Source organism: Mesocricetus auratus, unplaced genomic scaffold (genome assembly GCF_017639785.1).
Source record: "Mesocricetus auratus isolate SY011 unplaced genomic scaffold, BCM_Maur_2.0 Super-Scaffold_100676, whole genome shotgun sequence".
NCBI lineage: Eukaryota > Metazoa > Chordata > Mammalia > Rodentia > Cricetidae > Mesocricetus > Mesocricetus auratus.
This window is the reverse complement of record NW_024429266.1, coordinates 127,962,121-127,985,364: the sequence shown is the minus strand read 5'-3', so window position 1 is coordinate 127,985,364 and position 23,244 is coordinate 127,962,121. Positions and strand designations below refer to the sequence as shown.

The 23,244-nt window shown below is 38.7% G+C and overlaps 1 protein-coding gene across 3 annotated transcripts in view; it reads right to left on the bottom strand.

Annotated features, from left to right (window-relative positions):
* Window positions 1-23,244, bottom strand: part of Prdm5 (PR/SET domain 5) — a 161,864-nt gene that overhangs the window by 126,706 nt on the left and 11,914 nt on the right. For 2 of the 3 annotated variants that reach the window (XM_005076066.4, XM_040737933.1), the window contains exon 2: window positions 18,416-18,499. In XM_005076066.4, coding sequence (XP_005076123.1) covers window positions 18,416-18,499 — 84 coding nt within the window. Of the gene's footprint in view, window positions 1-13,623; window positions 13,797-14,324; window positions 14,465-18,415; window positions 18,500-23,244 lie in introns of all 3 variants that reach the window. The other variant, XM_040737932.1, reaches the window with a different exon arrangement.

The window sequence follows — 23,244 nt, the reverse complement described above, 5'->3', positions numbered from 1 at the left end:
CTAGTAAAAACCCTGGTAAAGATGTCCTTAAAAAATAAACCATTCCCATACCATTGTTTCTGTGCTGTTCATTAAATGCAGAGCAAAGTCCTTTGTTAGAGGCAGACAACACACACAGGCAACAGGGAGAGACAGACGTGAGACACACACAACAGACAGGCCACAGACTACAAAGTACAGACAGATGAAAGGGGAGAATGCAAACTGGAGCTCATTCTCAGTCTAAACTACTCCAAGAAGAAGTATATTTTTTTCATTCCTTAATGTGAAAATAAGGCAGTTCCCATCAGATAGTTATATAATATTGTACCCAAACACCAAAGAATACACATTCTACTCAGAAGCCCATTGAATTTCATCTAAAATAGCCCATATTTTGGAACACAAAATGATTCTAAAAATAATACAAAAACACAGAAATAATTTCATGTATTCTCTCTGACCACAATGTGATAAAACTCAAAATCAAGAACCAAAGAATTTATAGATAAATAAACTCATAAAGATAAAATAGGCCACTACTGGATGATGAATGGGTTAAATAAGAAAGTTTTTTTTTAATCCTGGAAATAATAGAAAGTGAAAATACAACTTTGCAAATCCTCTGGGACACAATGTAAACCACACTAAGAGGGAAATTTACAGCTCTAAGTGCCTACATCAGAAAATCAGGAAAGACACAAATAAATAGTTTAATGATGTACCTCAAGATTTTGGGAAAAAAATAAGAACAAACCAAACCAAATTTGGTAGATAGGAAAATAATTTTAAAAGTGCAAAGTTAATCTCTCTCTCTCTCTCTCTCTCTCTCTCTCTCTCTCTCTCTCTCTCTCTCTCTCTCTCTCTCAGACACACACACACACACACACACACACACACACACGTAAACCAAAAAAAAAAAAAAGCAATACAAAGGATCACTGAATCTAAGACCTGGTTCCTTGAAAAATAAACTATTATAATTTCAGCCCCTTAGATTAATTAACTAAAAGAAAAAGAGACACAAATTAACAAATTAGATAAAAGTAAGCACATATTACAACAGACACCAAAGAAATAGAAGGGAATATTTTAAAAAATGTTTTCTCCATTAAGCTGGTAAACCTAAAAGAAAGAGATGAATTTCTATACATAGCTGAGCTACCAAAATGAAAACAAGAAGAAACCAACAATTCAAAAGACCTATAAAAATAAGGATATTGAAATGGCATAAAAAATCTACTGAATGAACAAAGCCCAGGTCTATATGGATACCCAATAAAATTTCTCTCAGATTTTGTAAGAACTACAAGCAATATTTCTGCAACTATTAAAAAATGGTAATAGAGCATTTACAAACTTGTCTGTGAAGCCAGTGTTACTCCAACAACAAAGTACACTAAAGATATAACAACAACAACAGAGATTAGACAAATATCCCTAATTAACATATATATGCAAATATTTTCAACAAAATACTTGTAAATGGATACAAGCATACATCAGAAAGATACCTACCATGATAGAGGGATGGTTTAACTAACATATGTATGTCAATAAATACAATAAATCATATAAACAGATATAAAGACAAAAGTTATATGATAATCTCTATAGATGCTTGAAAAAGCATTTGACAAAATCCAACATGGATTCATAATAAGAGGCCTAAAGAGATAAATGGCCAGAAGGATCATAAATCAACATCATAAGTGGAGAATAACTTGATGCAATCCTACTAACTTCAGGAATGAGACAGGGCTTCCACTATCTCTACTCCTCTTCAAATAGTGCTTGAACACCTAGCTAGAGCAATAAGAGAAGAAAAAGAAATTAAAGGACTGAAAATAGGAAAAGAAGCCAAAGTCTATTTGCAGATGATGTAATATTATACATAAGACATCCCAAGGATTCCATAGGAAAACATCTAGAAATGATTAGCACTTGTTAGAAAGTGGCAAGTTACAAAATCAAAAACCAGTATCCATTCTCTAAACAAAAACAAGTATGCTGAGAAAGAAATCGTAGAAACACTCCAAACAAAATCACTTAGTAGTAGGCATAGTTAAGTAGATGAATATCTTCTACAATGAAAATTTTAAATCTCTTAAAAGAAAAAAATGAGGAAATCATTGGAGACAGAAAGACAGACCCCCCTGAGCTAAAGAATTAGTAGAATAGATATTTTTTTTAAAAAAGACCATCAAAACCAGAAGCAATCTACAGACTCAATGCAGCCCCAAATAAAACCCTCATGACATTCTTTTCAGGAAAAGAAAAATCAAGCCTGAACCTCATATGAAATCACAATAGATTCTCAATAGCCACAAAAGTCCTGAAGAAAAAGAATAATGCTGGAGGAATTGGCATACCAGATTTCAAGTTATATTACACAGCTATAGTAAAAAAAAAAAATAGCATGGTATTGGTTTAAATAGACATGACGATCAATGGAACAGTGTGGAATTCCAGAATAAAACAAATCTGTGGAGTGTGTTAGCACCCTGAAATCTCTCAGGGGCTTATTGTAGGATCCAGGGTTCCTTCTGGACCCTGGTTGGAAACCTGGATTCACTCCATAGGGACAAAAGGTCATGCCATTTTAAAAGTCAGCAAGTCTTTTCCTCCCTGCCAGAAAGCTGGTGCCAACACAAGTTATTTTGCTGACAGCCTGTCAGCTGATAAACATGGGACAGACCACCTCTGCTGCTGGTAAGTCTCTGCTCCCTCCCTTGCACTGTCCCCAACAGGGAATTCTTTAGCTGATAAAGTAAGTCAACCTGCCCTTAATTTGACCCATGTATGCAAATTAAGTGCATTTCATTTGTTCCTTTGTTTTCAAGCTTTGTATATACTAGCCTGTTACCCCAATAAACAAGCTAACCCAGAATCAAACTTCTGAACATTTTTGTGGCTCATACTTAACAGCTGTAGGACAGCCTAGCCTTTGTTCTCCCTGGGCCCTAAGCAGGCCATCGATGGGTAACAACAGAACAGAAGACCAGTTGTAATGTAATTAAATCCACCTGATACTTTACAAAGATACTGAAAACACACAGTAAAGCCAAAATCCCTAAGAAGTGATGCTGGGAAAACTGGATGTACACATGCAGAAGAATGAAATTAGATCTGCATCTATCACCCGCAAGGTCAACTTCAAATGGATCAAAGATCTCAATGGGAAACCTCAACTACTGAAACAACTACATTAAAAAGCAATCAGAGAATTTTCATAATAATAAAAAATGATGATAATGTAAACATACTGGCAAATGAGATAAAGTGATTCAATGGTAAGAGGACAGCTGGCCCTATAGACTAGAGCTAGAAGAACGCAACATTGGTATTCTTAAAACATATCTATACATAGAATTACTTTTGCCTCTCACAAAAATTATCTTTACAATATGAATCACTTTGTATGTCCTTAGTTTTAAAAAACTAACATAATAAACTCTGTGCTGGTTAGTTTTAAATAAACTTGACAGAAGCAAAAGTCATCTGACAAGAGGGAACCTTAAGATCAGGCTGTAGGCAAGACTCTTAGAGTATTTTCTTAATTCATGATTCAGTGTGGGAGGACTCATCCCATTATGGGTGGTGTTCCCTCTGAGTTGGTGGACCTGGGTTCTACAAGAAAGCAGGCTGGGCAAGTCAGGGGAAGCAATCCAGTAAGCAACACCACTTCATGGCCTCTGTACCAGCTCCTGCCCTGATTTCCTTCAGTAATGGACTAAGAGTGGCAGTGTAAGCCAAGTAAACTCTTTCCTCCCAAGTTGCTTTTGATCATCATGTTTTCACATGAAAAACCTAAGACAAGCTCCAAGAAATTAACAGAGAAAATTCTAAGTATCCTTGTGTTTGATAATGACCAAATACAATGATTAGTGAGAAAAAAATTAACTTAGATTTCATTAAAATTAAAGCAAGCATTTCATGAGAAATATTACAAAAAAATGGAAAGACAATCCACAGATTGGTAGAAAATGATTACTGGTATCCAAAAACTACAGAAAACACTTAAAACTCAAAAGAAGAAAACAATTCAGTTGCTTAAATGGAAAATGACAAAAAGACAGCACAACCAAAACAGCATACAGATGGCAAGCAAGCGTGTGAAGAGTGTTCGGCATCACACATCCTTCAGAGGCTGGAAATTAAAACAAGGAGAGATGCCATACTTTCATCCAACACACTGAGAAGGAAATGGAGTGACAGAAATGATCATTCACTGCTGGATGGAACCAAATGGCACAGGGTCTGCGAGGCATTTCAGTAGTTTCTAACAAAACTGAACATGCTCTCACTGCATGACCAGGTGCTCCTGCTACTTGACAATTATTCAAATAGGTTGAACATGTGTGTCTATGCAAAATCCTGCCCATTAAGTGTCAATAGCAACCGTGTTCACACTGTCTAACCAAGACATTCAATAAGAGAATACACACACTGTGGAATACTATAAACTAATACTCAGTAATAAGATTAAATGAGCTTAAAATCCTCAAAAATTTTAAAAAAGCCTCAAAATTCAGGAAATCTAAATATATAGATTTTAAATGAAATTTATCATCTGAAATGGCTATATACATGGTATTCTAGATTAAAAAAAAAAGACTAGAGACTGTCAGCAACTGAAATAGGGCATTGGAGAAGTAATGGACGAAGGACAGAGGATTAGTGGAGTTGGGAAGCTAGTCTACATAATAACTATCAGAACTTAAAGAATCAAAGCACAGAGTAAACTCTAACATAAACCACAGACTGTAATATAATGGATCCATGCTGTCTCATCAATTGAAACAAAAGTTCAAAACTAATGAAAAGATGCTGATACTAGAAGAATTGGAGAGGGGGAAGGGCAACATGGGAATCTTAATTACTGTTCAATTTCTGTGTAAATCTAAAACGCTCTAAGCAACAACGTGCTCATTAAAACATACAAACTAAAGCTTTTCTTTTCTTTCTTCTTTTTTTTAAAGAAAGGATCACAAAAAAGCCTCAAGCTAGCAACTTAACTAAAGATGACGACCTTAACATTCTGACCCTTCTGCCTGTCTCTCAAGTGCTGGGACTGGGATTCCAATTGTGCTCCACTATGTCCTGTTTTATGCTGTATGGGGTATCAAAGCTGTGATCTGTACAGGGTCAGTAGGCACTCTACAGGGGAAGTATATCTCCAGTCCTAAGCTAAGATTAAGTGCTAAAATATATAACAATTTAAAAGTTAAAATATATCAAAATAAACTCACGTCCACTTTCTCCACCAATGGGCTGCACTTCTCTTCACCTCTGCCATGAACTAGTTCTAAAGGAACAGCCCAAGTTGTTTTCTACATCCTGTTCATACTGTCCAACAGAAAATATATTTTATATGTACACCTAGTACCAATAAATGCACTTGTTCTTTAAGAAACACTACATCTCACTTTAGATTTTACAAATTTCATAGTTAAAAACTTTATGACTAAGAATGTAGTGTACTGGTAGAATGCTTGCCTGCCATGCCTAATATGCTGAGTTGAGCCCAACACTGACTAAATAAATAAATAAATAACACATAAATACATGAGAAAACAAATTGTTCAAAAGCCACTTATCATTTTTTCAGTAATTGAATCAACTACCATGAAATGATTGACCCTCAATATACTTAAATAAATAGGCAAACCTGGATCATTTTAGAAAAATTGATTTAACCTTGGAAAAAAGGTGTTTTAATTTCAAAAGTACATCTATCCAAGTAAAGTGTATTTACCGGCTCTAATGTCAAGAAAGTAGTAATAAAACTGAATTCAAAAAAATAATGTATAAATTTAAAATCAATTCTAAATTTCTTATTACCAAAGCATTTGTTATGGTATAGTTTTCATATCAAGTTATGTAACATGATGTAGTATAATTAAAATCACGTGCATATTACTTGTTTTGCTAAATGTGTAAAAGTATTACTGATTTCTACTACCCAAAATTCCATCTTACAAGGATGATTTTCCCTTCCTCGGAGCCCCAAATTCAGCTCATTTATATTCAATGGGATATTAATGAAAATTTTAAATCACATTGAGGTAATATGTGTGTATGTGTGTGTGTGTAAGAGAGAGAGAGGTCTATGTATATTTGTGTGTATAGGTGTATGCATATATGTGTATGTGTGTGCATATGTAGTACATGTATATTCCTGTATTTTTGTATCTGTGTGTAGGTGTACATACAAGAATCCATGTGTGTGTACATCTGTGTGTGATATGTGGGTCTATTGTACATGTGTATGTGCCTTGTGTGTATGCATGTACATGTGTATAGGACATTTGTTGTGTGTACACACATGTGTATACACATACTTGTAGACAAGTGTTTCATGTGTATATGTGTGTATATATGTGAGTATATATGTGTATGTGTGCATGTATATATGTATGTATAAATGTATGTATGCCTATGTATATGTGTGCATGTGTGCACTCATGTATGTGCATGTGTAAGTTCATACGTGTGTATCCATGTGTACACATATGTGTGTAACTGTGTGTGTATACACATGTGCACATGTATTAGTCCAGGATAGAGCAAAATTTTGGTCAGAAAGAAGAAATGAGGAAGAGAAATAGGCAGGAAAGGCAGGTGAAAATTTAGAGAAAGGATTAAGAAAGGGTACCACAGTGAACTCTGGAGGAAGCCTTGTGCAGTCCAGCACCAGCAAGAAAATTTGCTCCGAAACTCACCCAATGAACACACACAGAATCTCACAGAGGACTTATCCATGTTGTACAAAGTCATGATTGCCATGAGACTTACTTAAAGTGTTATCATAAACAGAAGCCTTTGTACAGTTCTCTGGAATTGTTTTTGCAGATGTAGGCAAAGAACAGCATGTATAAACCCACAGTAGGATAGGAGAAAGCAGACTCCAGAATTAGGGACTCTTCACAATGAATCCAATCCACAAACACACCCTTCAGTTTGGGAAGTGGGGTCACAAAGAACTACACAAACCACAAAATGTAATTTCTAGAGTCTTTTCAGCATTCCACCAACTCCTACCCCTTATGTATACACAGCCCTGCCACCTGCCCCTGCTCAGTACCTAGTCCACTTCCTGGCAAGTCCTGGACCAAGGAAATCATTGTCAGCTCCCACACAGCATGCCAACTCCTCCTGCTTATGTGCCACCAATGATCACATGAGTCAAGGCAGAGCCCTACCAATGGATTCCTCAGAGTCAGTATCTCTTAAAACCTCAAAAAAGTGTTTAGTGTGTTGCCTATGAAGAGTCTTCACAATGGTCTGTGTTACGGTTTGAATCTAAAATGTTCTCCAAAGCTCATAATTTGAATGCTTATACCTGGCTGTCAGATCTGGTTAGAGAGGATAGAGTGGCCTTGCTATAGGAAGCAGAAGATAAACTGGGAGCCCAGAAGGATAGCTCAGAGGGTAAAAGGTCCTTGCCTCCAAGCCCAATTATCTGATTTCCACCCTTGGAACTACATGGTAGAAGGAGAAAACCTACTCCTCTGACCTCTAAACACACAAATATAGTTTTTAAAAATATTTAAGAAGATAATTTATATGTGACTTCCTCATAGTTCTCTTGCTGTCCAGAAAGCAGCAAGCCTAGCCTCCCCCATTCTCTGCTACTGTCTCAAGGCGTGACCACTAACAACCACAACAGTTCCTATGATAATGTGACAATAGCATTTCCTCATCCAAGACCAAAGTAATAGCATTCATAGTCTTGAGTTTTAAAATCCCCAAACTAAGTCAAATAAACCTTTCTTGTTATGAAGTTAGTTGTCTTCAGCACTTGCTGTGGTAATACTGTGTCACTGAATGATATGTTTCCCATGGCCTCTGCCATTTGAATACTTGGTCTTAATTGGTCAATCTGTTTGGGGAGGCTTAGGTGGTATGGCCTTGTTGGAGAGGTAAGTCAGTGAAGGTGAGCATTAAGAGTTTAAAGATTTTTGTCATTGCTGCTCTCTCCTCTCTCTCTCTCTCTCTCTCTCTCTCTCTCTCTCTCTCTCTCTCTCTCTCTCTCTCTCTCTCCAGCTACTATCCATATGTGCTGGCAAGCTTCTTTGCTATAGTAGTGACAGAATTTTGTCTTGTAATATCTTATCTCGTTTGGTTGCAAAAACCCAACTAAACCATTCCTTTGAAAAGATGCCTTGGTCATGGTGTTTTATGTTATCACAGCAATAGAAAAGCAGTGTTGCTTAGTGGGTCGTGCATTTAATCCCAACACCTAGGCAGAGCTTGAGGTCTAAATGAGCTTGAGGCCAGACTGGTCTACATAGTGAGTTCCAAGTCAGCCAGAGCTGCATGGAGAGACCCTGTCTAAAAAGAAGAGGAAGTAAGGGAGGGAAGGAGGGAGGGAGGGAGGGACGGAGGGAGGGAGGGAGGGAGGGGAGACAGAAGGTAGAATCAGGGACTAAGATATTACTACTAAGAAGAACCTGACCATGCTGTTTTTTGGAAGAATATTGAAGGCTTTGGGACTTTCAATTAGGAAAGTGACTGAATACTCTAAGCAGGGATTAATGGGAGATCTTCACAGGAGCTTGGAAGATAGTACAGAGAGCAACATGGTCTATAGAGGTCCAGGTCATAGTGTTTCTTTCAGAAGGGAGCAATGGGACCAATATTAAGACTATTAACAATATTAACAACTGGTTGTTAATATATCCTGTGATACTTTGGGGAAAAAAGTCTTTCTGTGATGCAGATAGACAGAGTCATAGATAAAAAATAATTTAAATAAACTGACATTCTTAAAGGACAAATAAAATAAAAGAAAATTATAATGGGCCATGGATTATACTATGGTGGTTTCTTTTAATTTTTTGACTGTTAATGAGCTAACAGCAGACAGACATTTGGTTGTGGGGACTGCTAAGCTAAACCAACATATGTATTTTAAAGATATCTTGACTTCAAAATTTTGTTCTAAGGCTATACTGCTTTAGAAAAGAGGTTCTGCTTTTGTTTTCACAGATGAAAAGCTGTGGATTCCTTCCAGGCAAATATGGTTTGATCAAGTAAGATCCCCTGTAAGGTCTCCTATGAGAGCAATGGCCCAGGTTATCCAACATTCAAAGCAACATTAAGACAACCAACTGAGATGATGCAGCCTCAAAGACTAGTACAGCCAATATTTAACCATAATTCTAAATTTTCTCCGGATTCCCATAAGATTACCTGTGCCTCCAATCAGCAGGAAGTGTATAAAAAACTATGCCTAAACTCCCACAATAAGTTTTTATAAATGTTTGTTTTTATTTAAGGGGGGTTGGTTACAAATGGTTAATAGTCATAATCAATCTCTTTCTAAAGTAAAACAGGAGATATGACATAGAAATGATAGAGGAAAAGGTAGATTGTTATGATAATAAAAAGGGGTAGAGTATTGAATCTACTTTAATCCAAAAACCAACTGTTAATTTCAAGATTCTTTACATTGCTATGGATTTTGATTTATTGGTACAAATTCAAGCTCAATTTTGTTATACTATATGTATATTTCTACATTTGCCTAAGGTATTGTGTTTATGCAACTCATTTAAAAATGTATAGTCTGAAATACAAATTAATAGTCATTATAATAGTCAAATGTATATGCCGCGCCCACTGTGCAGCCTGTATCCGAGAATGTGTCAAGGGTGTCGGGATTGAGAAATCTTTATGCTCCCCAAGAAGGCTCAGGAGAACTTCCCAAGAATTCGCTTCCCTCCAGAAAAGCTTCTGCCATACATACACCCACACATGCACACACATCTCTCTTCCTCTTCCTGGCTGGTGGTTAAATCCCTGACACCAGAATCGGTGACAGCAGGGGGCAGGAAGAAGTGGCTAGCCATTGGGAAGATCAAAGTCAGGGTGTTTCAGTGAGCCAGCCCTTATCGAGCCCTTATCAGGAACTTAGGGCTCCAGTAAACATTTCTTAGGGCACTGGATTGTTTTCAGTAAACATGTTTTCAGTAAAGTTTGTCTCACAGCTGCCTGCTCCCAGGCTGATGGAGGAGTGGGTTTCCGGCCAAGGTCTGTTGTTCCCACATGTGTAGGCATGTTGGTTAGGTTTTCTAGATATACAAAGATATATTTCAGATGGACAGGTAATCTTCAAACACTTCAAAAACCTACAGAATATGACATTTAAAATATTTTAAGAACTTAGACTTAGATCAACAGTGAGACAAATTTTCTCCTGACATCATCAATTACTTCAAAAGGATGATGGTTAACGAACAAGCTCCTTATGGAGTTTGCCTACGATGTGGCAAGGCTAGCCCTTTGGGCAAGAAGATGTTTTTCAACGGAACTGCTTGACAATAAGGTGTATAAACTGGACAAGCAGGATATACACAAAAGTAACTGCTGAACTTGCCAAAACAAGATGGAACAGTTCTTCAGATTTCCTGCTTCATTGAAAAACACTGTCAGACACTCTAGGCCTACAGGCTGAAGATGGATGCCCCTGTGTTACAATAGAACTTTTGGCAACTGTCCAGGCAGCCAGATAACTCTGTAATTTCTGGTGTTTTGGAAGTTGCTTACAATCTATTTCCTGTTTACTTAGGACATATTATATTCTTCTGCAGTCTTTGATGGAGTTGAAGACTAGATACTTAAAATTATAGTTTTCCTTAGTTATGATATAATAAATTATATATATAGATATATAAGATATAGAACTTTAGACTCACAAAGATAGGATAGATAACAGAGTATTTTCTTTAATTTTGTGAACTACAGATAAAACTAATATTGTAACTGTAATTCTTGCTTGGTAACTGCTTTGTTATATGCAATTTTACTATGTTAAAGTTAAAAACCTTCATTTTTAATGAGACAGAAAAGGGAAGGCGATGTGGGATGCCCTTTTGTATACTGTGAATATGTGTTGATTTTACTGGTTGATGAATAAAGCTGTAATCAGAGTTTCTGTCCAGCCTGGTCTCTCCACCCTTCACCTTCAGGCCCAAATAAGCACACAGAGACTTATATTAATTACAAACTCTTTGGCAGATGGCTTAGGTTTATTATTGGCTAGCTCTCTCTTAATTATTAACCCATAACTATTAATCTGTGTATTTCTACATGGCCTTATCTTATTGGAGAATGCCAAGACCTGTTACTCCTTCAGCAGCTAGATGGCTTCTCCCTGGCAACTTCTCTCTGCATCATCTCCCCAGAATTCTCTTCTGGTAGTCCCACCTATACTGCCTGGTTACTGGTTAATCAGTGTTTTATTCATCAACCAATAAGAGAAACACATATACAGAAGGATATTCCCCATTATAAAGCTGTTTTGGCCACTGGTCAGGCAGAACAGAGCCAGGCAGGAAATCCAAACAGAAACAAGGAGAGAAAGAAGGAGGAATCAGGGAGATACCATATAGCCACCAAAGGAATAAGGTATCAGGGCACACTGCTGGTGGGCACATCCATGTGGTGATACAGATTAGTAAAAGTGGGCTAATTTAATTGTGAGAGTTAGTAATATGCCTAAGCCATTGGACAAGCAATTATAATTAATATTAAACTATAGAATGGTTATTTGGGAACTGGAGAGTAGAATGAGAAACCTCCATTTACATTTCTGCTTGTGTCCTAAAACCTTCCCAGATATTAAGTTTAAAAGTACTGGACTAATATCTCTGATGGAGGAGATTTTTTTTTAAAGAATTGAATTCTTTATTTGTGATATCCATGATGGAGGAGATTTTAAGATAGCATAACACTGACTCTGCTGTGTGTTACTAATCATCACTCTTATGTAACTCTACAATGAAAAAGAGTAAACAGGGAACCAAGAAATATAAAATGGAGAAAACAAACACTGACAACCTAAATGTTACAGCCAATGTTATGCTTTAAGAGAGGTTACTTTTCTGCAATTATAATATGATTACTTTCTCTCTTTTCTTTTCTCCCTGCAAACTCTCCCAGACTCCTCCTTGTTGTCTTTCAAATTAATGGCATCTTTTTTTCATTAACTATTATTGCATGCATATATGTATATAATTACATATTCCTAAATATAATCTTCTCAGTTTATCTAGTATTGCTTGTACATTCTCAGGGATGACAATTGAGGCCATAATTGTTAGATCAACACATTTGGAAGAGCCCAGATACTGAAATAAAGGGAGGGAGCCCTCAGGCAAGATCCCATCCAGACTTGCTTCTCACTTGTGAAAGAGAGACTAAGGCTCTTGAAAGGCAACTGTAATCAAAGCCTGATGCTAAAGTGGTTAAAGGGAGCCAAAGTGTATCTCATGCTGGTACCAAGCGTGGCAGTCCACATGGAGATACCTCCAAATTCATGAAAGATAAGGGGCTGTTTTTTGATGCTACTTCTACATTAAATAGTAAAACTGATACCAACCCCTCAATTTTAGTATACTGTTACAGTTCTTACTTCCCTAAATGCATACATTCTTCCATGAAAGGACTGCTTACTAATCTGAAATATTTTCTCTAAACCATTTCTTATGGAGTTAACTAATTTTTTACCAAAATGTCTTAATGTGCTTAGGAAATTCCTCAGATAAGTGTGTCATGTAGTATATTGACATGAACATAAAATCCTCTGTGCTATCTGCCAGCAGTGAGGCTAAGCCACTACCAAGGAGAAAGTGAGATTGGAGGAAATTGACATCATCCCTGAGCTGACTGACAATCATGCCTGCAGTGGCCTCAATAACTGTTTTTTTTTTCTTTTTGACAACATGGTCTTCTTTGTTATTTAACAAGTTGAAGGTTGTTATAATTACAAACAACTGCTTCCGTCAAATAAAATGCCTGTAGTGCATAAGTCAGGATCGGACCACAACGATCGCAGGTGTACTCCCCAAATCAAGAAACCTGTTTACTTGTTTGTTTCAATCATACAATGCAGCCCCTTCGATACTCTTCTAACCCTATGTGAGGTTTAGTTGAAAAGACTTAAGAGCCAATGTGCAAGAGTTGACAAAGCCCAGCCTTGGGTAATGCAAAATGTCCAGAAGGCACTAATATTCACCGGCCTGTCTCTCTAGTAGAGGGACCAGTGTCAGTACGGATGTCCTACATTACAGCATTTGTATCACCAGTTGTAGCATTCTGAAGGCTTCATAGGTGGTATTTTTCCACTAATGTCTCCACTAAGTAGTTCCATTTGGAACCTAAAAATGTTACCATCTGCAAAAGAAAAACATTTCGTAAAAAACCTTCTTTGTTCCAAACACCTAAAAGGATTTCTATAAACAATGAAAAAAATAAACGATTTGAAACAGTTGAAAACTTTTTTTCCAAAAACTAAAACACATTGGGAAACTGGTACTGAGTCAAGTTCCCAACAGCAGAGCAGCTGTAACCAGCAGACAAGGTCAATGAAAAATAAAAAGCATACAAATAAAATGCCTGCTTCAATATCCAACCAGGCAACTTCTTAACAAACTGACTTTCAGTCTAATTCTCTCTTCACGAAAAGGAAAGATGTCTGCAACATAAGCAAGCAATGAGGCAATCAATGCACTTGTTTTTTAACTGCTGAATCACATATTTACTAAGAATGCAAAATAACAAGCACAGATTATGTATTTTTTCAATATCTTTATTAAATATTAAACATGCAGTAAACATTAATACAAGGATACTTACATTTTAGATATAGTGTGCAAAGACCTAGGAGTAAACATCATAGACAACACAAGTCATCTCATCAGGATTGGAAATGGAGGGCATTCCCTCATCCCATCTCTGTCCTTTAAGTGCTCTCTATAGTTAAGTGCATCACTGTTTGGCTGTTGGTCCTATTGCTGTGATGGAAAGCCCTGCCAAGAGCAAATTACAGGAAGAAGAGTTTGTTTTGGCTCACAGTTCAAAGTTCTAGAACATCACAGTAGGGAAGTCAGAGCAGCAGGAGCCTGAGACAAACAGTTACATGGTGTCCACTATCAAGAAGCAAGAAATGGGCTTGTCCACTCTCCTCTCCATGAATTACAGGACTAAGCCCAGACAATGGTGACACTTATCATTAGGATGAGTCTTTCCAGCTCTATTAACCCAATCAGCATAAGCCCCCAAAGGCCTTTCATGGGTGTCAAGAAGCTTGCCTCCTGCACCAGTCAGGTCCTGTCGTTAACAGTCATCACTAAGGATCAGAACTCCATTCTACCCAGAACAGGTATCTCAAAGTCACTCTTGATTTTTCTCTTTCAATACAGAAGCACTAAGTCCTCTAGATGTTGGTTAGTTCCAATCACATCTCATGCATTTCATCACTGGGGCCCAAATCTGTACCAGACATCAAGAGTCAGGACACCGCTCCCTTACCTCACTCAGCAGAGTGCTGCTCTTACCTCACTCCAGCTGTACGTCAGGGGCAGACACTTGTTGATGTGGATTAGACTGCACTGCTCTACAGTTTAAATCTCCTTATGACTCCTTTCTCCAGCAGCAGCAACCTTGCAGTCTGATTTGTCACTACATCTCCAACCCTCTACAAAAACATATAGGGATAATGGAGGGGATGTGGGAAGGATGAGACAGGCTACAAGTCTAAAATTTTAACAAAGCTGATAAAAAGGGGTAGTGCTCATCTTCCAAAACACATCTCAGAAACATTAAAAGCAACTAACTATGCTAGCTTACACAGAGCCAGAATGTTGTTGGCCTTGCATTTAACAGCACTGGTGTCCTCTCTCATCCCTAAAGCTAAGGAAAACACCTCATAAAACCACCAACCCATTTCATGCACAAGACATTCCTTAAGAATGATCTTTCTCACTGTTCTTTCCGGCAAGTAAACCCACTTGTACTTTTTAAACTAAACTTTAAAACTTTCTTAATTAACTTTAAAAGCCACACAGCCACTGTGGAGGCATCTAAGAATGTCCTTTGTCTGAATGTCCATGTTTCAGTCTAAAGTATTTAATCTTGCTTATCTTAATAAACACTCTGACACTTCCCTTTGTCTTGAAATTCTTTTCTGAGACATAGTCAAGGATCCAGCTTTGCTTGAGTGTAGTTCCTAAAGAGTAAGGGACATAACAAACCTCCCCATTTCTCTTATGGCCCTCCATCAAGTTACAGCTTAGGACTGAGCCTACAAGAAGATGGTTAGGAAACACATTCAGGAGTCACTCTGCAGACTTAACTCTTGCCACAGGTTTTTCTAAGACCAAGATGTAAGAAAGAGTACAGCATTCCCACTCCAGCTGGGGCTCAGTCACATGCTCTAAGTAAACTTTTCTGGAGCAACATACTTAAAAGTTAATACCTACTCATTAATAATATAGACATTCCCCCCTTCATCTGCCTCCTGTGTGTTCATTGAGTAGAACCAACAGCAGAGGGAAGTTACCAAGTAGGGACCACCCGCACTGTGAAGGGATGTGCTAACTAGAAGCTGAGAATGAAGGGCCAAAAGCAACTGTTATCATTGGGAAAACCACCAGTTACACCACAGGGCTCACATCAGATGGGCGCCATTATTCTAAAACAATGCCGCCACTATAGGAAATCAGCAATCTATAAAAAGCACCCATAAACCTCAAATATTTGGACAAGAATATTTTGAAAACATTATTTACTCCATAATAATAATAATAAATAATAAAATAATATTGACTCTTTTCTGCAGACTAAAATAAGTAAAATTAAGCAGTTTAACATGCTGCATTTCAAAATGCATGGGTAGTGGGGGAAGTAATAATTAATGACTCTGGCAATTCCAATGATCTTGGACTTAAAAAGAAAAAAACAGAGGAAGGTTTTCATCATTGCTCTGCCAGGTGATAGATTTAGGAAAATAAGAGAATGTCAAATTTTAAGTGTTCTTACTCTAAGGCTGTTTTTACTAAAAGGAAGCAGTCACTCTCCACTTAGACCCACAGGTAGCTGAACACAGTGAAAACCTTCCACTTCTGCCTCCGTTTTGTCAGCTCTTTCTCTTTGCTCCTGCATGACCATGAAAAATCACTAGTTCATTCGTCTGCCTAACCTGTCTCTTTTCCATTTTAGGCTGAAGACACAGTGCTACAAACGCACAGTCATCTTTGATGGCAGGAACAGACCACCCCAAGGTGATAACAACCATCTATGGTAGACAAGACTACATGCTGGAGTAGATCATAGTGCCAGATTGGGTTCTCTCGGGGATGACATGGTTGACAGTTTAACAATTTGCTGCACCTCCTTGCAGGACCTGAGCTGAGGCAATGATGGGCAAAACCACACCATAACCAAGACTGCTTAAATAGGGGTATTTCTTGCTCCTGCCCCATTCTTCCTCTGTCTAAATCTGAAGTTCGTATCAATAAAGAGAAGATGAACTCTTGTTCATGGAACTCCTTTATATCCCCTCTTCACAACATGTTGATAAAATCTTCCTCTGCTTTTCGCCCTCACTCATCTCAGTAATTAATGGATGCGAGGCCTAGCTAGATTGGTAGGACAGCAAATATCAAAAACTATTAGCAACTTGTTAAATACTGCTATTTTTAAGAATGTATGGGGTTTTTCTTGAGGGAGAGGAATGGGGTTCCTTTTTCACATGACAATTTCGGGAAACCTCATGGCAAAGGATGAACTGCCTATGGAAACATGGTAGAAGTCATAAAAATAAGCAATTAAAGCAGTCTGCTAAACTATGACAGTATCAATAACGTTTTCCATTTGGATTACAGTGTAGCCAGCTGCCAGTTTCTGCTCCTGACCCTTATGCTGCAGAAACCTTTTGGAATCCTTTTTCACATTACTGCACACCTCTCCAACAGTGTCAGTAATAGCAGGATGTACATACATGCGTTTTGCTGGCAGACACATGCTATCATGGATTTACATGTCAACCAGCTAAGCTGCAGTACCACACAAATGAACAAAACACTAATCTTGATATTCTGCACAATAGATTCACTGTATGTCAAAGAGATAACCTCCCACTCTCACTCCACTGGTCCATTGTTTTAAGAGAAGAATGCCAGGTTTCCAGAAGCAGACCAAAGCATTAACCTTCATCTGAGTTTCCAGCCTGTCGGTCTCACCTTCTGTGTTAGCTTCTTTTCTGTTTCTGTGATGTAACACCATGACCAAGGCAACTAGCAGAAAGAAGGGTTTAGGGTGGGCTTACAGTTCTAGAGGGAAAAGAGTCCATCATGGCAGGGAATCTTGGCAGCAGATGGCAGCCATGGTAACAGGAACAACTGAGAGCTCACATCTTGTACAACAACAAACAGGAGGCAGAGAGTAAGCTGGAAATAGTGCATGGCTTTTGAAATCTCAAATTCCACCCCAAGTGACAGACTTCCTCCATGAGGCCACACCCCTAAACCAACCCAAACAGTGGCACCGACTGGTAAGCAAGTATTCAAACATCTGATCCAATGGGGTCATTCTCATTCAAACCACAACACTTACACATTTCAGATCCCACAACTACATGACTTAAACCTTGAAATAAATCACTTTTTATATGTTACAAGCTAGCCTTAAATCCTATCTCAAAAGCAAAGCAATACAAAACAAAACACATTTTCTGACTTACAACTCTTCCTTTCAAGCCATCGGCACATGCCTCGGCTCTTACCCACCTAATAGAATTCTTGCTGCTGAGGTCTTCAAATTCCCCTTTCAACTGTCTCTGAGTGCCTGATTCCTTAGTTCTGATCCTCAGGCCCTTCTAATCAATAGAGCTAAAAAGACACACACTCACATATGCAAATCCTACAGAACAGAAACTTCAAGCAGTAAAGACAGTTTACAACATCCTAGTCCCTTACATGTACATCCTAAAGGCAAGTATAGCTTAAGTGTGAAGTTTGGATTGAAAAAGGAATACAAAGTTACTTCTATACAATTAGAACTGCAACAGGAAAATACAGGTTAAAGGTAAAGCACAATTTCACTTACAAAGCCCAATTCTAAATTCCGTGCCTGTTTACTTTGAAATCTAACCATCCTTTATCATTTCTGGTGACAACAGTTATATTTCAGAGTTCTAAAAGAATTCTCTAGCAACTATTGCAGTAGTCTAATATTTTTAATGCTGGCCTTCAAAATGAAGACATTCCAGGTATGGAAAGATGACTCCACAGCTAAGCAAGCACCCACGCTGCTCCGCCAGGGGTCAGACTGTTTATGAACCACCTGTAACACCAGCTCCAGGGGATCTAACATCCTCTTCTGGACTCTACAGTCACCTGCACTCACTGGTACACACACACACACACACACACACACACACACACACACACACACGCACGCACGCACGCACGCACGCACGCACTCACGCACGCACGCACATAGACGCACAGTTTAAAAATTAAATCTTTAAAAACAATAAGACCTTGCAGTACCTAAAGCTCAATTGAGACCAATACTGATTCATTGCCCTAACTTTAGTATCATACAAACAGAGACACAGCCCTGATATTTAACAGCCATACCTTACCTCCCACATCAGTCGGTAGTCCATATTTTCATCCAAGTCTTCAGGCATCCGCTTCTCTCCAGCAAAAGGTCCAAACTTTTCACCCTGTGTAGCAAAAATTATGTTGAAAAAGCATCATTGTAATAGCCAGCTACTAAAATAAACTGGTTTATCTCCTGGAATCTTTTTCATCCACATCTTCATTTTTTAAAATATTAACTATTTAATATAAACTATGAAATTAATAGAAAATGTTTCCATATTTTTTAAGTGCAGCTTAATCTGTTTTAGTCTAAAAGCTTCAACCCACAACACAGAAGCCAACATAAAAGAGTTAAACTGCTCCACTTTCAAATTCTGACAACCTCTGAAAATTCTGCTGTGTGTTTCCGTCTTCCTCACAGCCTCTGGTCGGGGTGGGGGTGGTTAAAATGAAAAGCACGAGTGTTGCCTGACTTGAGAGACAAGCCCACCAGCCGGAACATCACCTGGTTTCTATAAAAATCACAAATCCATCCCTATTGTGCACAAGAAAGAAATATGCTTACTGTTCTCAGAGGAAGGCTGTTCATAAATAACATTGAAATTGGCGTGCCAATCTTTCCAGAAGCCTTGTGGTTTACTTAGGGAACCTCGAAATGTGTGCTTTGCAAGCACTGCATGAGCATTGCTAGGGCAGTTGTTTCAAATACTGAGTCCTACACTTTGTTAAAAATCGGTATCTGGAAATGGAGTGGAGGGGACAGAATCCTTACAAGTATCCTGGTGAGAAGCACAGGCAAAGGGCCTGTAAACCATGAGAAAAATGCCAACGGATAAACCTGAAGTCTTGATATGCCAACTGTTAGGCATAGACTCTGGTGTATCAACTGTGAGGTGTAAGGAGTAGATACTTGGGTGTATCAACTGTGAGGTGTAGACCCTTGGGTGTATCAACTGTGATGTGTGAGGAGCAGACTCTGAGTGTGTCAACTGTGAGGTGTATACTCTGAGTATGTCAGCTGTGAGACATGTAGACTAGGACTTTCTGTGTCAGTTGAGATGTAGAGATTCTGAGTGTATCAACTGTGAGGTATGAGGTGTAGGCTCTGAGTGTACCAACTGTGTCAGCTGTTGAGGTGTGGACTCTGAGTGTACCAACTGTGTCAGCTGTGAAGTGTAGACTCTGAGTGTATTAAAAATGTGTGTAGACTTTGCTGTGTCGGTTATGAGGCATGGTCTCTAAATGTGTGCGGACTTATGAAACCATATATAATAATAAGGGACACTTTCATTAGTTCATGTGTTTGCATGTGTTTTAAGATGTGGCCTCATGTACCCCTAACTAGCCTCCAACTCCACATATCTGTTTATTCTTGTTTGTGTATTTGTGTCTGTTTGTCTGTGTAAATGTGTGTTGAAGCACGGTCTCATGTACTACAGGCTGGTCTCCAACTGCATGTCTCTTTGTTCATGTTTGTCATGTGTGTATCAATGTGTGGTCCTGTGTGCCCCAGGCTGGCATCCAAGCCCATGTTTGTTTGTTCATATTTGTCCATGTGTTTTGAGCTATGGTGCTGTGTCCTCCAGGCTGGCCTCTAGCTCCATGTGTAGTTGAAGATGACGATGATCTGCTACTGTTACTCTGATACTCCTGTGGTGGGGTTACACGTGTGGGCCTCCAAATCCAGTTTTAGACAGTGCAAGGAACTGAACCTGGGTTTCAGCCACAGTATACCACAGACCTAGTGCTGGACATTCTCATGTCTTACAGCTAACACAACTATCTTATCTAATCATCATGATACATTCACTAGTGTGCTTGTAAGAAGGGTCACTTGAACAAACAATATTAACAGACTAGTCACTGTAGTTGGCTTCCTTCTGGGGCCATGACCAAGCATCATATTACAGGTCATAAGGTCAGAATCCTAAAGGGAGGGGTCTTCAAGGACACCAGCCCAATAATGCAAAGACCTTTCACTGGGTACCATCTCTCCTTCTTTACTGAGTAGAAGAAATGATTGATTGACTTGTACGGACCCATGGTGCTAAGAGGAAACGATCAGTCAGTGTGTGTGTGGATCTGTGGCACTGAACGTGTATTCTGGTTGGTACATGTAGATCTGCACCCATGGGAGTTTATGTTAAGAGGAACTGATTTATTGGCATGTGTGCATTCATGGCAATGAGCAGAACTGATTGATTGACACGTGTGGAACTACAACACTGAGAGTATATTCTCATTGGGGTGTGTGGACCTGTGCCACTGGGAGTTTATACTGAATGGATCTTGTTGAGATTGGCATGTGAGAATATATGCTGAGAGCTCTCAGGAGCAGACTCAGGTTGCCCCAGGTAGCATGTGCATTCCACTGTGGAAAGAGTTTGATGCAGAATTTGTTACTACAGAATAGAATAAAGGCAGAAGCCAAGACACTTTTCAAATTCATTGGTGGGAACATCAAATGGGCCAGTGACAAAATAGTGGGGAACCCTCTGCTGTAGACTCAGATCTATCTGATAACATTTGTGTTTTGGGTTAGTGGAAGCTAGTTATCTACAAAATTAATACGTCCTAATAGATTTCACCTGATACTCGTAGGGATGTTAGGTCAGACTTGGAGGTGAGTAAGGTGTAACTGTTGAGGGAGCTAAAGACACTGTAAGATAATTTGGCTCTAGATCTATGACATTCCAGCTGTCACGTTCAGGAAGTTCTAATCAATCATTTAGTCTTGTAGAGTCATTAATAAAGGTTTGGCTTTTACTATCCTTTGGACTTGAGTTCACATTACCTTCTGCAAAATGTGATGTTAAACACATGATAGAGTGGCCTGAAGTTGACCGTACCTGCTAATGACAAATCTTAACTAACCCTAACCCTAACCCTAACCCTACCTTATTTTTCCATCTGTTTTCAGATTGGTCTTAACCTTGTTGTACTTGGTTTCGTAAACTGGACAGTCTTGAGTACTGAGTATCTGCCTTGAGGAAGGCAGGGCCTTGCAGACCTGCAGGGCTGTGGGTGATGAAGTAGCCAGCGCTGGGGCTCTCTGCAGATGCCTTTGGTCTTTGTGAGCTCAGAGTGTAATCATGCTACTTAAACTGCAAGCTTCGGGTTTTGTATCTTTTACAGATGGGAGTTTCCACTAAGGACTCTGTGAAGTCCTTATCATGGCTCTGTTAGTGTTAATGCCCTCCCACTGGTCTCATTTCCTCTGAAGCTTTTGTTTGCCTGTCATCAAATACTGGTTTGGTCTCCTCTTGAGATCTAATCTCACTATGGAGTCTTGATGGTTTGTATGTAGCCCAATGAGTATACCAGTCTGGACTTGAACTTGGGGCATTCCTCCTTCCTCTACCTCTTGAGAGCCATGGCTGAGATGAGAAATAAGCACCATCATGTCTGGCCATAAGAATGGTTAGTTCTGGAGGAAACCCATTCTGGAATTGTGTGTTTGTCTGAAGGGTACATGAGGTGGAGTGACTCAATTCAGCATGAAGTAAACCAGAAGGGAATCACATACTTCACATCTCCAAAATGTGTTCTCTCCTCTGAGGCTGATCACATACTTAGCATACAATGGCTTTTAGTGGTTCCTAATCAAGTACATAATGGATCCCTCGATTTATATATGATCCAACAGTGACTTTCATTTTTTAAAAGATTAATTTTATCTATATGCATAATATTTTGGCTCTGTGTATATATGAGCACCACATGCATGTGTGGTGCCTGCAAGTTCAGAAGAGAGTGTTGGATACCCTAGATGTGGAATTAGATGGCTGTGATCCACCACGTAAGTACTGAAACTGATCCTCTCCAAGAGCAGTCAGTAGCCTTGACCACTCATTCACCTCTCTGGTGACTTTTAATAAGCAAAAAAATGTATGATGGCAAAACTTCATCCACATTTCAAATTAGTAGGAAGGGGTTGAAAGCCAAGCCTCCTTTAGAATTGTGGGGTCACCACTGGTGAGGGCTCACAAGATGTGGATTCTAAGCCTTCCTCTACTGTTAATTAGCGATGCCAATGTGTCCCAAACAGGTGAGCCTCAGTTTTCTCTTCCATTAGCAGGGACATGGAAGAGCTGATTCCTCTAGCTCTACAGTTCTGCCAGAGAGAGCTTCTTTCAGCCAAACTTAGAATAATTTTAGAAACAAAAGTGGACAAAAGAGTAAATAAAATACACAGAAACTGATTTTTAAAAAACTGGAAGAAAAGAACTCTATCAGCCATAATTAGAAAACAATTTATTAAAATTAGCCAAGGGAAGGTATCCTGCACCTTCAATAACAGCCCTCATCAGGATCATCATGGAACAATGAGCATCATCCCAGACACATAAGTCAGTCACATGCCCCTTGATAGGCTATAAAATAACCTAGTATTAACTAGTCACATTCTCCAGAAGAGAACAGATAGAATGAAGTGATTGCGCACGCGCACGTGTGCGTGCATGCGTGTGTGGGGGGGTATAAAGAGGACTTATTTGAATATGTATTTATATGAATATATAATATATAAAGGGGATTTGTATGTATATATTACATGACATATAGTATATATAATTTATTTATACAATAATGTACATAATTATAATATACATAATTTTGTGTATATATAATACATAATTATATGTATGGCTTGCAGGCTGTGGTCCAGTTAGTGCATCAATAGCTGTCTACCAAAAGGAAGTCCAAGAATCCAGTAGTTTTTCAGTCTACAAGGTTTGGATGCTCAGTTGGTCTTGAGTATACACTAGAATCACAAAGAAGCAGGCTCTGATGCCAGTAAAGGAATGGATTGCAAGTGAGAGGTAAGGAAAGCAGATGAAGAGAAAAAGTGTCCTTCTTTCATGGATGT